This window comes from Coregonus clupeaformis, chromosome 35 (genome assembly GCF_020615455.1).
Source record: "Coregonus clupeaformis isolate EN_2021a chromosome 35, ASM2061545v1, whole genome shotgun sequence".
Taxonomy (NCBI): Eukaryota; Metazoa; Chordata; class Actinopteri; order Salmoniformes; family Salmonidae; genus Coregonus; species Coregonus clupeaformis.
Genome location: NC_059226.1, coordinates 38476255 through 38491178, shown reverse-complemented (window position 1 = coordinate 38491178; position 14924 = coordinate 38476255). Strand labels below are relative to the sequence as shown.

General features: G+C 40.4%; 2 protein-coding genes across 3 annotated transcripts; both read left to right on the top strand.

Annotated features, from left to right (window-relative positions):
* Window positions 1-5870: 5870 nt before the first annotated feature.
* hoxb8a (homeobox B8a) lies at window positions 5871-8591 on the top strand. 2 transcript variants are annotated; one of them, XM_041862799.2, is made up of 2 exons: window positions 5871-6774; window positions 7500-8591. In XM_041862799.2, the coding sequence occupies exons 1-2, from the start codon at window positions 6351-6353 to the stop codon at window positions 7814-7816; spliced, it is 741 nt and encodes a 246-aa protein (XP_041718733.2). In that variant the 5' UTR covers window positions 5871-6350; the 3' UTR covers window positions 7817-8591. The 2 variants fall into 2 exon arrangements, with proteins under 2 accessions (XP_041718733.2, XP_041718734.2); XM_041862800.2 differs by having other exon boundaries at window positions 5875-6774; window positions 7503-8591.
* Window positions 8592-9637: 1046 nt separating this feature from the next.
* hoxb7a (homeobox B7a) lies at window positions 9638-14669 on the top strand. The gene is made up of 2 exons (XM_041880811.2): window positions 9638-10139; window positions 13813-14669. The coding sequence occupies exons 1-2, from the start codon at window positions 9728-9730 to the stop codon at window positions 14112-14114; spliced, it is 714 nt and encodes a 237-aa protein (XP_041736745.2). The 5' UTR covers window positions 9638-9727; the 3' UTR covers window positions 14115-14669.
* The last annotated feature ends 255 nt before the right edge of the window (window positions 14670-14924 follow it).

Sequence of the window (14924 nt, the reverse complement as noted above, 5' to 3'; positions counted from 1 at the left end):
AGCCCTTCAGGTCATCTCAGTTGGACTCTTCGTTTTTAATAACAACAACGCTGTAAGGACCGACTCCAGAAACTACTAACCCCCTCTCAGTCTTTATTTTATATCACATTAATCTCTTGTGTCCCTCATGTAAATTGTATTCAGTTATGTGTTGTTTATCTGTGCGATAGCACTGCTGATGCTGGATTCGTATTAAAAAATAGTTTACATTAGAACAATGTCTCGGCACTTTTTACTGCTATTGATAACTTAATGGAATTGATATGAGATTAAAATGAAATAAAGCAATTGTATTTATGATAGCGTAATAGGGCGCATATGCGCCTTCTCTGCGTGTGAGTGAGAACAAAACAAGTTTGAGCCTTTTTACATTTCCAGTTTCATTTCATCTTTTAGGAGGAGCATGTGTTCAAAATATGTCTCGTGCGCCGGAGCATTTGTCTTGAATTGTACTTGAAGGAAAGGAGTCAATTTGGCCAAGTATGCACATGGTTCCCTGAAGAAGATAGCCTAGACCCTAACATTCATTAAGATGACTCTATGGCAATGTTTATCTTGAGGTTTTCCTTTCATACGTTTATGACAATATATGTTTTGGTTATGTGTATTTAAAATGTCCCACTCTGGCTAGAACCCGAGAAGGGGTTAGAGAAGGACGTGGAATGAAACCAATCTGCTGCGCTGTACTGTGCGTGAAAAATACTATTCATGAGGCATGTGGCACATGACTAGTGAGGTAAGTAATGATTCTAAGGCCCATGTTAACTTTTTTTCCAAAGATGAACGCAAAGAAAACTGTTTGATTTTTTAATGCGTCTTTCCAAAAATGGCAAACCCAGCAAATGCCCAACCCTTTTCATAATGATTCCATATATTATATTTAACTAAAAAGCAGTCTATTCATAAACTTGGATTAAATAGTTATATAGATGTGTTGCGCGTATTTTGGTACAATGTGGTGCATATTTTGGTACAATGTGGTACATAATGGTACAATTCATACCCTATATCCTTCTGTAACATCCCATAATAAACTATTATGCTAATGTTTCATAGATGTATTTTTCAGAAATTGAAAATAACAACATGAGCGTGGAACTCTGGAGACTGAATATTGGCTACATGAGGTTGAATGCACAATAATATTGTTGGGTGTTATTCTCTGAATCCCTGCAGCCTGTAGTAATTAAAATATATCTTATTTCTTGAAGTTCGGGCCAACCAGAACTACTGGCTTGCAGATGTGCAACTGAGACATGGACGTTTTTTGCGTCGCCAAGCATATGGGAATTAAAGGCCTATTTCTTCTTAAGTAGGCTAGGGAGTCAGTAATGGTTATTATGGCTCTGTACCACCCAATTCTGGGCCTGTTTTTGTATTTTTCAGGAGGAAACAAACAGCAAAAAGGATGTGGGCTTTCGTTTGGGGAGGAGGAGATGGGGAAGCCGACTGTCATAAAGACAGAAAGAAAATTCTATGCGGTGTGGCGCAATAAAATAATATGACTGCAATAAAACTTTATAGGGTATACATTTCTGAAGGTTAAGAACTAAACGGCTGTAAAGCAAACACGGGGAGAAGGAAAAGATTCAAGTCCTCCTTAATAACCGTTTCGAGGTGTCGTGGGGTAGGCCTAATCCACGTTCCTAGACTGGGGATTTACGTTGTTCCTTTGCGTTTGTCGTTTATTGTTTGCAGCGTTTGTTGTTTACGGATTCCACTAGGAATGGGGGGCTTGCGTGGCGAGGTCTGGACTTCCAGATGAACGGCCGGAGTCCAGTGTTCTCGCCGCCTCCCTTTGTTTCACTTCCGAGCGCTTCCTGGCCGCCCTATAGCAGTGCCATAAAACGCCACAAGATTCTGGCGAGACGTCTGACATAGGGGAAACTTAATCTGTTTACAACCTCGCGACCATGCTAGGCTGGCCATTTTGTGGCAGAACCTTCGATTGTTAGGTCGTGGAAAAGGGTATAATAGGTGGTCAGAGTGCAGCTCTTTTTCTTTTAAAAGCTCTGTTTTCCCATGTTCTCATTTTCAGTTTGCAATTATGTTGTATTACACTATTCTGGGATTTTGCATACATTCATTGAGTAAAAAGGCAAACTCCTGGAAATAGAGTAAATCCAATTTATCATGGCAAATTTATCATATACCAGATTATCATACCAAATCTGAAACGACAATGATCATTGCAACCTCTTTTTGACGATCATTACCACTCTTGTCACTACTTGCTACCACTATGAGCCCTACAATTAGGCTACTACTACCACACTTTTCAAATAAATTACCATAATTATAGGCTACAATTAGGCCCCACAATAATAACCAGAGATGAACGAATAGTAATAAGCAAAATGTATATTATTCTGTATATAAGTTGCTTTGACATTTAAATCTCTGCAAGCTACACTTCTCAAATATGTGCATAGTCAATGAATGTTTCTGTTTATATAGTTTTTTTTTGTGTGATCAAGTTTTTATAATTTTTTGGTTGACAGGACAAACAAAAAACACAAACCAACAGAAATTACACAAATACACATTTATCCCCCAACCCCCCTCAGCTTCCAACCCACAGGACCTGCTTACTTAAGTACATATATTAAAATAATGACTTTATACTGCCAAGTGTTGTAGTCCATAAGTTAATATTCTCTGATTTTGCACCATGTAGTCGAGCGATCATATGAATAAATGTGCCAGGAGTACCCTGGAGGCAGAGCATACAGACAGGGGTTGAGTTTATGTTCATCTGGAAACGTTTTTTGGGAGTCGCATAACTCATATGGGCAAAATTAATATTATAATATCGCTAAATTGCTTTGACTTCGAAATCTCAGCAAGCTTGACATCTCAAATATGTGCATAGTCAATGAGTGTTTCTATTCATATTGTTGATTATGTTTTTCCATCAACTTTGGCAAAAGTATGTAAATGATAATTTCGCAGCATGAGCTCTTATTTTCGTTTGAACCATGCACGAGAGGTCGTCGAATAGGGTTGAAGCATCATTTACTCTCGTGTTTACACGTCATTCGTTTTATAAATAATAAATAACCTCACTTGCCGTATGATTACAAAGTAGCATAAATATTTTAACAATTTCGTTTATTTTTTAAAATTATTTAAAAATATATACATTATTCAGGTTTCCTTGCTGCATCTCAAATTATATGTTTCATTTTTTGTCTGCATATAATCAAATACAGTAAGGTATGCTTTCTGTTAGGTAAGTAGCTCTTAGTGTAACAACTTAAATTAAACAAATATGTATGTGTTATATTCTTTCCAACAATATGTAGGCCCATGTACGGCAGCTAATTATTTCTTACAAAAATAAGTTTGTAGGCTACATATATAAATTACTCGATTGGTAATGTGTTGTCAATTAAATAGGCCTAAATAATTACTCATTTTTAGCTATATTAATTAAACTAGAAGGCATTAGGCCTATGTATAGACTAACATGTCTTCAGACTGTCTTCAGACTCAACAGAAGAAGAACAGCCCTTGTAGCCTATATGTTTTCTTATTTCGATATAAGGCCTATACTTTCACTGTTTTGTTGTGAAATACCCTCATAATGTGGGTTTATGTGTCGTGTTTATAGAATCATAAACTGGTGTTAATCTAAAATCCCTGCGGCACATCTAAAAACGGCCTCTTGATGGCGATGTTGGTCCACGAAAGAAAGACTCCACTGTGTTGTCTGCCTATCCGGAAGTCCTTAGAAAACTCAGACAGACCACTTTACACAACCTAAACTTGGGCCAAGAGAGCCTCTTGCTTCACTTAAGAGATTTTGAAGGTCGGCAAGAAGATTAATATAGGCCTATATGTTTCTCCTGTATTAGTGTAAGATTTCAATTTAGGCCTATATATTTGAATAGGTATTAGAAGCATATTGACAATGATTTGGGCTATTTGTTTGCTTCCTCATGATTTATTGACCCTAAAGCACTTATATAGAGGGCACAGCTCTTCGGAGAGGATTATATAGCCTACTAATTTTGAATCATTTATTTTCTGTTGGTTTAAAGTTGTTGTCCATGACTCTGGGAATAATTACTAAAACCAACTGAATGTTGTGAATGTTTTTAGGATTTATTGTTATTCGATTGCAATATGTTTAACTTTGTAGTACAACTATTATATAAATAATTTTGTTCGAAAGAAGCAGTCCATATATTTTTTTTTTTTTTGCTGTAAACCGTCATATTAGTAAAATGCCGTTAAATTGGGTTCAACTCTACATTGGTAACGCTTTGTGTTGCTAAATATGAATATGTTTGAATTTACATTAGAACCCCCTGATATATAAAGGATAACAGTTAATTCAGTGTAGCTAATATCAACTTTTGTTATAGTTCTAATGGATAGCTCTCAGTAATGTTTGAAGCTGCAACAGCCGTTAAAGAAGAGACATTAGTTTGTGTTAGAACCTTTATTAAAATTGCAGTACACTCTTTAACGTAGCCTATCATGAATGCACATGCTATAAAATATAAAAATGGAAGACAAATTGTCCTACCGTAAGTTGGACATTCACATGACATATGCTTTATAGTTTTCCAAAAACATGGTAAAAGGGTAGTCCTCTTTCAGATCTTCAGGTCTCCTACGTTAATAATATGTTTTTAAAATTTGGAACGGTTACATTTTACAGTAGCCTAGCAGGGATATTACTTGCATACGCACAATGGGCATAAAATAATTCATGCAAAATTGATATTTTCTCACTTGATTTCAACAATCCTGAACATATCTGAACATAATATCGGAAAACTGCATAAGACAAGAATAACAAAAAGTTATAATTCCTTTTGGCTCCTATACTACAATGTAAGTCATATATTGGCCAATATAGCCTAACTAAGAAATGTTATCATAATCTTAATTATCTAGGCTAGTTGTCCTAATACTAGAATTCTGAATTAATGTCCGACGACACTCGTCCTGGCTTGATTTTGTAAATGCAAACTACGCTCAGCCTATTTATTAAACCAGTCACGTATAGGCAGGCCTATGATCTCTTTAAAACTGATCTGAGTCCCAATCCTAATAATATTTTCGTGTTTATGAGGTCATTAACGAACACAACCTTTCCACAAGTTATCCCCTCGTTAGTTATTCCAGAAAATACGTATAGGGGTTAAAATATCAGCTTCTATAATGACAGTCCGTATGGAAAACACAACTAAAATGACAATTAAATACTTGAATATTTCTGTATCGGTGAAATTGCTCCAAGTGAAGCATTTATGGCTTTGGTCGTGGAACCTCATAAAATCCTAACAGCTTTTTTGATGCTAGGTGTAAACAACCAACAGCCTCGGCGTTTATTGCATTTCATAGTTTGTTAAACCATTTACAACCACTTTCTCCCATTATACCACGAGTGGGGCTCCTTTCAGATATCTTCACATCTTTATGAATATAATATTTATAAAAATACGATAATCAAAATGTTAAATCTGACTACCTCGTTTGTTCTCAACAAGCCTCAGACGCTGGTGCCGAGGCTTTGACAAGTTGTTTTAGAACTGCAATTACATTTATAGGACTTGTTAAAACTGATACCAATTACATCGTGTACTTTCACAATTTGCCAGGGCGACCCTGACATTTTCGAAAAAGAGGAACCCACCTCGTTAGAATTTAGAAATGAATGAGTAGGCTATATGTGCATTCCCTTTAGGTTGCCAATTAGCTAGGCTACATGCTAAAAATCAATCTCTCCAAGATGGGTAAGTTGGGGTGGGTGGGGGGCGCTCTGTATTTGATCTGATGCAAAGCGGCAGATTTCTCATTAACTTACCCGCTTGAATATATTAATGCGCATATTCTCCCCTCCTCTCTCCCTCCACCCCCCTCTCTTTCCCCTAGTCCCTTGCTCCCTCTCCGTCTCTCTCCCTTTCCCTTTTTCTCCCTTTTTCATTCTCTCACTCCTTCCATATCAGAAGCCCGCAGAGCAGAGCAGTGTCCGTGTGGGATGCGAGAAGCCAATGAGATGAGGACCCGATAATAGATGCAAATTATCGTGGAAAGACACAGCAAAATATGAAACAACTCATTTGCAGCGGAGTAAATCACAGAAAACTGTTTGTGAACTGGCACCTCATACCGGAATTGTGATGCAGGAGCACTTCAGTGGAGACGATTTTACGGAATCGGCATGATTGTGGCTTCAGCTATTTAGATTGGGTGTTTTGAAATACAACATTAGTTCATATATTGCGAACCAGCTTGGGTTCTTTTTTTTTACCCAAGAACTCTTCAATTGCCTTCCTCTCCAGCGCCTGAGTCTTTATAATCACAAACAACAACAAAACCAACAACAACAAAAGATGAGTTCATATTTTGTCAACTCTCTCTTCTCCAAATACAAGAGTGGAGACTCTTTACGTCCCAATTATTACGAGTGCGGGTTCGCGCAGGACCTTGGGAGTAGACCCACAGTAGTGTATGGACCAGGCACTGGAGCAACTTTCCAACATCCCCCTCAAATCCAGGAATTTTACCACCACGGCGCGCCCACGCTCTCCAGTGCCCCTTACCAACAGAGTCCCTGCGCCGTAACGTGCCATGGAGAGCCGGGCAACTTCTACGGGTACGACGCTCTCCAGAGGCAAACCCTTTTTGGACCCCAGGACGCGGATTTGGTCCAGTACAACGACTGCAAGCTAGCCGCTGGTGGCATCGGGGACGAGACGGAGAGCACGGAACAGAGCCCCTCTCCAACGCAGTTATTCCCGTGGATGCGACCGCAATGTAAGTCAGAGCTCAAAATGAAACGTTGCTGGTGGGTATGCATGAAAAGCGGGAAAGGGGTAAAATGTTAAACCTTAAACCATCCGCAATTAGGGCTGAAGTGCATTTCCTGTGTTCCAACGGAGAGACAAAGCGCGTTTATTGTTTTATGGTGTCCAAAACTTGCGAATCACTTTACAGTTTAATGACCCCTGCCATATAGAAGAGAGGGGAATAGAAAGGAGAGCAAAGCTTTCTTTCTCCATGTGCGAGCTGGCCCGCAGCTGATACTCTTACTTCTCACCCCGGTTAAAGTTTTACTACTCGCTTTTACGACTTGCAGTGGTCTCGGGGATTATTTCGCTACAAGGTGGCCATTTCCCACATGTTAGGCGCTTTATGGCTTCACCTAATGCATCGAGTAGCCTACATGTGTGGGCGTCAGATATTATTTCCTTGGATTTTACTTCATATCCTATGAATGTGTGGACATTGAATATCCAATCATTTGAATTGTATTGCAATGCTGATAAATCACTTGGAAGTCAATCTAGGTTTATGTAACCCTCGGGGATATAAAAATTAGTGGATTATATAATTGATAGCTTCACTCTGTAGGCCTAGACAATAATAATTGCTTACGGGGATATTGGGGATGGAGATAAGAGGATTGCATTTGTGAACTTGTACAGGCTATTTGTAATGGCTTGTATGTGTTCCTCAAACATGTCCCCTCATTTTGCCAGTAGCTGCCGGACGGAGGCGAGGCCGACAGACCTACAGCCGCTACCAGACACTGGAGCTAGAGAAAGAGTTCCTATTCAACCCCTACCTGACCCGCAAGCGGCGAATCGAGGTATCGCACGCCCTGGGACTGACCGAGAGACAGGTCAAAATCTGGTTTCAGAACAGGAGGATGAAATGGAAAAAGGAAAACAACAAGGACAAATTCCCCAGCAGTAAGACAGAGCAGGAAGAGATCGAGAAGGAGAAACGACAGAAGGAGCAGGGCGCGGGGACACACTCGTCCGGGGAAGACTGCGACAAAGCCAAGCAAATGTAAGCTATAGGGAGATGGGGGTCAAGATCAGCACCGCGGAAAAGGCAGCGAGAGCGATAAGGGTAGAGGGGCCAGCATGTGGTTTTGTCTCGGAACATGGCAGTCTTTGGCTAGTAGTTCCATGTTTGCTTCAATCGATGGGAAAGTCTCCTGACGGTGACAAAGGACAGGACCATTGACATTGTGGTTGTTGGGAGACAAAACGAAACATTTGAACGGGAAATTAAGCATTTGTACTTTTTATCTGATGTTGGAAAGTATTCTTGTGTTAAAAATTGCGTCCTTTCTTTGTGGAACAATTATCGTGAAAAAAAAACCAACATTTATATTGTTAGAATTTTGTCATTAACAATTATCATGGCAGCTGTATAGTTTTTAAGTTAAATTGTGCACTTTTTACTGTTCTCACTTCTATGTTATGATGACGTAGCGAATAATGAATTCCAACAACATGAAACTGCCTATTTATGCTGTAGGCTTTCCTCTTTTTACACTTGTCCTTCCTTAGTTAGTTTTGATTGATGGTATTTTGTTGTCTTCCTTATTTGGGTAAGCATGCGCACAAAAAAATGAATAAAAATACCATTGAAATAAAAATGGATGTCATGTGACGCCTCGTTTAAACAGAATGTGTACTGTAGGCTACTCGTGAATTAGTTTGTGGGGACTTGATGATATGCTTTATTGTTCTTCATCCCGTTGTTCTATTGTCTAAACCTGGAAGCGGCGGAAGACAGAGGACACAATAAAGTTTACAAGCGATAATTCTGTGGCATCATTGCTGTTCTCTGCTTCATTTCCTCTCAAGGTGTGGATCCCAGTAGCCACGTCACCACACAGACTGACTCAACCAATTAGTAATCTCACCCAAATGACACAAGTGCATTGAAACCTTCACCATACCAATTAGTATTTATGCTACTGGGTGCACACTTCTAACAACGTAGGGATGACGCAAGGTCAGAATTGTTCAAGTCTCATACATGTTTATCTCCCCACAAACTTGACATAGATAAGGCCGTGGCATGTGGAACCACACTGTAAAGGCTAGCTAAATCACATGACTATTTTGACAGCCCTGGAAGATATTTCACTTCCCATAACAGTCACATTCATGTTGAGTCTTATTCGAGAGGGGGAAAGAAAAAAATGGTGCATAAAAGCACCTGTACGCCAGGGTGAATCCTGTCAAACACCGGGAGAGCGTTGTAAGTTGCCCGAGGCGACTCGAGACAGCTACTGGCCTCTTCTGTAAAAACAAAAGTGCTTGTGTTGTCCAGAGCTTCCCCGTCGTGCTGGAGATGGTTGCTGTGGACTGAGGGATGCTCTGAAGCAGAAATTCTCCCAGAGTGGGCTCCACTGGTCCCTGGACATAGTAGAGGCTGCGTGCGCAGAGACCTACAGACAGAACTTACTGAGAGATCCCAACTGTGACAAGGTTAAGTAAAATCGATATGGAAACAAATAGGTGTTTCTTATTTGTGTGGTGTCCAACGAGAAGTCGAGGACATTTTAAGATTTGTCTGTATACATTCAGTTGGATATCTGTAAGGATCAGCCCTTTTTATCATTGTGCAACGTGCGGGGTGATTACATAATATATTCTATTGACCATCGATTTGTTTGTGTTCTAGTTAGTTCCTTGATTAGAGGTAGGCTTACCTTTTGGCTTACAGTGAATAGACTAAAGTATTTTATGTGTATGGTCAGTGGTGCACTTTTTCCACATTAGCTGAGCTTGTAGGAAGCCCTTCTGTTATTGGACGAGTTTGTATCACATGGCCCTCGTCACGTGGCCCCTGAGGAAAAAGGGGTGATTTTTGGTGTAAATCTAGACTGTAATTCTGTAATATATCACAGTACCTCGTAAAACCGACACTAAAACCTCCCGGCCTACAAATCACCGGTCAAATTATGAGTTCATTGTATTATGCGAACGCTTTGTTTTCCAAATATCAAGCTGCAAGTTCGGTTTTTCCAAGTGGGGTCTTTCCCGAGCAAACTTCTTGCGCCTTTGCGTCCAGTTCACCGCGAGCCAGCAGCTATGTCTCGGGCTCCGGCGGCGCAGGCTTCTCCTCCTCTTCCTCCACACTGTCGGGACTGTACAATAACGCAGGGAACATGCCCACCCAAACCCACAGCATGTATCCCTCTGCGTACGGGCTGGGCACCGGCTCTGTGAACATGCACTGCTCCCACTTTGAACACCCCAACCTCTCCATGATTTGCTCCGGTGGTGACCCGTCCAAGGTGTCCAGCTGCGGTAAGGCGGAGCAGAGACAGAACGAGGACAGTTTACGGATCTACCCCTGGATGAGAAGCTCAGGTATGTGAGCTTAAAATGTATGTTTTCAAAAGAAGAGGAGGGGAGAAAGGAATGGGGCTTTGCTCCGTCCTAATAATTACGCTAAACGGTCTTTAAACAGTGCGGTTGCGAAGTGGCCAGGCCGACTTCCTGAACTATGCTTTACGCCGCTTTGCCTGCGCAGATATTTTATTGCTATACGACCTCAATAAAACCATAATTTAAGACATCTGAATATTCATTAGGCGGTATTGTGTTAAAACAGAGAGAGGGGGCGTTGGATTATTTTACTCCGTCCTCGGGTAGAAAGAAATAGCCTACTTAAGCTATTCCATCGCTTTCTGTTGTTTATGCTGTTTCGATAAGATCTCATGGTAAGCGCACTCTACAACACAGCATGATTTCCAGATGCCTGGTCCTGCCCTGTGTTCACTGGCTTACATTATTATCGCATAAATGCCTCCGAATGTTGCAAACACTCTAAATACTGTGATGCTAATAGTTGGTTAGCTCTTGGTCTGCGATGTTAGGCTGTGTTGTTTTGTTATAGAAACGCCTTTGTCTGACATTCTGAACTGGCTTGTTGAATAGTTTCAGTGGGCCTTACAGCTGCCTACAGCCCACACAACAAACAAGTAAATCTAGACTGAGAAAAATATGCTTACAAAATAGCAATTCATGTTACACCAGCGTTAGATTAAGTGTACTGTCAAATAATGTCATGCGTAAAACGTGTGTGTGTGTGTGTGAACAATTACACACGATCAAGTAACAACCACTTTCAGTGCGCGCGGCTCGAAGTGAAATAGTGGCTGACAACTTTTTGTCTAATGATTTTCAGTAACCTCTCAAGGCCTTGGCTACTACTACCACAAAGTTCCTATCAGTCAATTGTCAATTTAGTGCTCCCTCCTCTTGTTAGCCTCTGGCGTAAAACGTACAACATCATAAATAGTTTTGAAACAGATACGTCCTCATTAGCAGGGCTTTTGACATTTACCAGCAGGTATTCGTTGCCACACGTTTTCTCATAAATTTACACTCGTCGTGTAAAGTTGTGTGTAAGCTATTTATGTCCTTGTGTGAAATATGCATACTTAATTTTTAAAAAATCTCTCTTTGCCAGCCTACCTCCTGCTAATTTGCGTATAGGAGACCTAATTTAGATTTTCAAGTGTAATTTAATGAGGCACCTGGTATAAAGACATAGCTTCATTTGTGTTTGCGATGGCTAAGACTATTCATACACAAATAAATATAATAAATCAAGACATTGCTCGAGTTGACTAGTAGGTACACACAGTGACAGACAGGCAGGTAGTCTCTCTCTCTCTCTCTCTCTCTCTCTCTCTCTCTCTCACACTCACACTCACACTCACACTCACACTCACACTCACACACAAAATAATCTTGCAGAGATGAGACATCAATAGTTTTTTTTTAACCTATAACTTATCCTCAAGCAAATGTCACTTTATAAATAATACCCTTATCAAATATAGTTGATAGATAGTAACACAAACACACACACACACACACACACACACAAACACACACACACACACACACACACAAACACACACACACACACACACACACACACACACACACACACACACACACACACACACACACACAGAGAGAGAGAGAGAGCCCTCTCTCTCTCACAGACATTAACTTTCAATGTCTTATACTCCGGGACGGGTGTGTTGTAGACTATGCGTGAGTGTACTAGAGGGTCTCTGAGAGCACAATGCTCGCCCTTGTTAAAACTCCTGACAAAACTGCGTTTCACGGAGAAGAATTCCAGCCAAGCCGTCTCTCTCTGCTGAAACACAAATCACTGCTGGACACCATAGCAGAGAAACATATAATCAATAAGAATATCTCCCCCCCCCCTCTCTCACTCTCTCTCGCGCTCTCTCTCTTTCCCTCCCTCTCCCCTTCCTCGGCTGGCTCCCCAGACCTCCAAACCTCCTCCTGTCTCATTTCGAGCCAGTTTCACCCAGAATGTGACACGTCGCCAGAGAGGAAATGAGAACCACACCAGTGACCACGGCGTGCAATAAAACCCCACAGTGCTGCAGCTCAGCTCAGACTCCATTAGATGTCTGCCTTGAGCGGAAACGGGAGGAGACCCGTCCCATTCGCGTCGTATGCGGAACTTTTGGAAGTAAAACCACTTGTGTATGTCAACAGGGAGTGATCATGTTTTGCTCCTCGCCTAATATGCCATCGAGGTTTATTCAAGAAGGCCCTACGCCCCATTACGAGATAGGGGTCCTGTTGTGTGGTGGAGGTTGTGTTGTTGAGCACACCAAAACTCCCATTTCTGTTCCAAGGCAATGGAATGTTAGGTATTTTGTGCAAAAGGGAAATGCATGAATATACAGCTGAGCATTTTCAGCTGGATTTTATGGTTTTATAGCCTACTTGTATTGTATAAGCTAGGCTACCGGTTATGGAAGGAACTTGCGTGCCCTTTGCCACTATTGGTTTGAATCCTTGCCAATTGAATGATAATGTTTATCAGTCCATTTAGAATTACAGGTAGAGCCTATTTCTATTAATTGCGCCATGAATGTGAATGAAAAGTAAGCAGTGGCTCTAAGTATAAGGCTTGTTTAGATACTTTACAAAAATATCATGTATTATGCATATGATGGAATAGGAAACCTATAGATTACCTAAACTTGTAATACAAAGCATGTAGAGGCCTATAGTATCTCATTACAAATATTGCTTATTTATTACTATTATTTACTTATTATTTTAATCAAACTTTGCTGGATTCCAGGCCACAATGACACTAAGGATTTGTGGTAGGCCTATAGCTATACAGTCGACGCTATCTGACCAGGAATACTAATGAAAAAAACACTGCAATTTATTTATATTTCTGATAAGTGATACTTTTGACTAGAATTCCATAACAAAAGAACAGTGTGGAAATTACTACCACTTCCATTCAGGCCTATACATCAGCTTCCCTCTATACTACCCAACGGTTATACCTGCGGGGATTGTAAAACTATTTACTGTACAGCAATTAGTAGTGGAAACAGCTCCTAAAATGTGACTTTTAGATGTTTATATTTGCTCTGCAAGGCGTGTTTACAACATAGGCCACTACTGAGGTAGCACAACAGATGCAGTACATTTGGCCCAGCTAGATTCAGAAATGTATTTATTAATATGAGAAAGATTTCCCACCAGTTGCCTTTTAACCTCCGAGAAGATAGTAAATAATAACAATATCCTCTCCACAACTAATCCTTCGAATCATATAATCTTCAGAATATAACAAAATTGTTTGATTTATTTCAGCAAATTTCACAACATTTCCCTCCACTGGACTTATGCTTTCCATGCACTTTTATCAAAGCTTTATTATTTAGTTACAAAAAAGAACACACATTTTAGTAGACGCTCTTATCCAGAGCGACTTACAGTTAGTAAGTGCATACATTTCTTTTTATACTGGCCCCCCGTGGGAATCGAACCCACAACCCTGGCGTTGCAAATGCCATGCTCTACCAACTGAGCTACACGGAGCTACACAAGCTATCTAGAGCATTCGATTTGATTGGATTTTTTACTACTTTCAGTTTGTTGAGAAAAAATAAAATGTGTTTTCTCTCGATTTCTGTCTGTTCGATCGTTCTCACACAAGCTCTGCCTCTGTTATTTACAGGTGCAGACAGAAAGCGAGGTCGACAGACGTACACGCGTTACCAGACGCTGGAGCTTGAGAAGGAGTTCCACTTCAATCGCTACCTGACCCGCCGAAGACGCATAGAGATCGCTCACGCGCTGTGTCTCACCGAGAGGCAGATCAAAATCTGGTTCCAGAACCGGAGGATGAAGTGGAAGAAGGAGAACAAGACGCCCGGACGGAGCTCCCCTGCAGCCGAACCGCCGGGGGGCGAGGAGGATGAGGATGAAGACAGTAGTGACGGCGAACGGACGGTGAAAAGACTAATGAGCACTACATGAGACTGATATTATATTAAAACCGTAGGGGAAAACCGCGTCCCCCTATTCTTACACTGAGTTAAACATACAATACTACCTATAAGATTAATGATTTATTCATGTAGTCTAAAGCCACGTCTTGTTTTATTAAAAGTACAGTGAAATTGTATAAATAAATAAATTTACATTGATTTCTAAGCGATACTAAATAAGCTATTGTTGCTTACATTTTGATTTAGATCAATATTGTCTAGTGTTTTGACGTAGACCTGAAATATTGCAAAACCCTGGTTGGGAAAATTTGCCTATATACAAGAAAAGGGAAACTAAGATCAGTTATTATATTTTCATTCTCTGTCATCTTGTGATCTTCTGGATGTGTATTTTATGACTTGTTGTAAGGGCTTTTACCCCTATGTCAATTGATTTTACGTATTTTGTTTTTATTCTTGACATGTGGCCTACACCGGACCACGAGATGTAGGAATTTGTATATTTTCGTGTTGTGAGGAACTATTTCTTATTCAATTGCACAAGAGTTCTGTTCATGTCAATAAAACAAAAATTAATCAATTACAAAAACAAAATGTTTTGGATTTCTCTTGGATTGGGTGTATTCTACATTCATAAATGCTTAGGCCCTATATGAGATCGCTGGCAGGTAGCTTAGTGGTTACGAGCGTTGTGCCAGTAACCGAAAGGTCGCTGGTTCTAATCCCCAAGCCGACTAGGTGAAAAATCTGTCGATGTGCCCTTGAGCAAGGCACTTAACCCTAATTGCTCCTGTAAGTCGCTCTGGATAAGAGCGTCTGCTAAATGACTAAAATGTAA

Coding starts and splice junctions, on each gene's coding strand:
- hoxb8a (XM_041862799.2), top strand. CDS start 6,351: ATGAGTTCATATTTTGTCAACTCTCTCTTCTCCAAATACAAGAGTGGA. Junction 6,775..7,499: donor CCCGTGGATGCGACCGCAAT/GTAAGTCAGAGC, acceptor TCATTTTGCCAG/TAGCTGCCGGACGGAGGCGA.
- hoxb7a (XM_041880811.2), top strand. CDS start 9,728: ATGAGTTCATTGTATTATGCGAACGCTTTGTTTTCCAAATATCAAGCT. Junction 10,140..13,812: donor CCCCTGGATGAGAAGCTCAG/GTATGTGAGCTT, acceptor TGTTATTTACAG/GTGCAGACAGAAAGCGAGGT.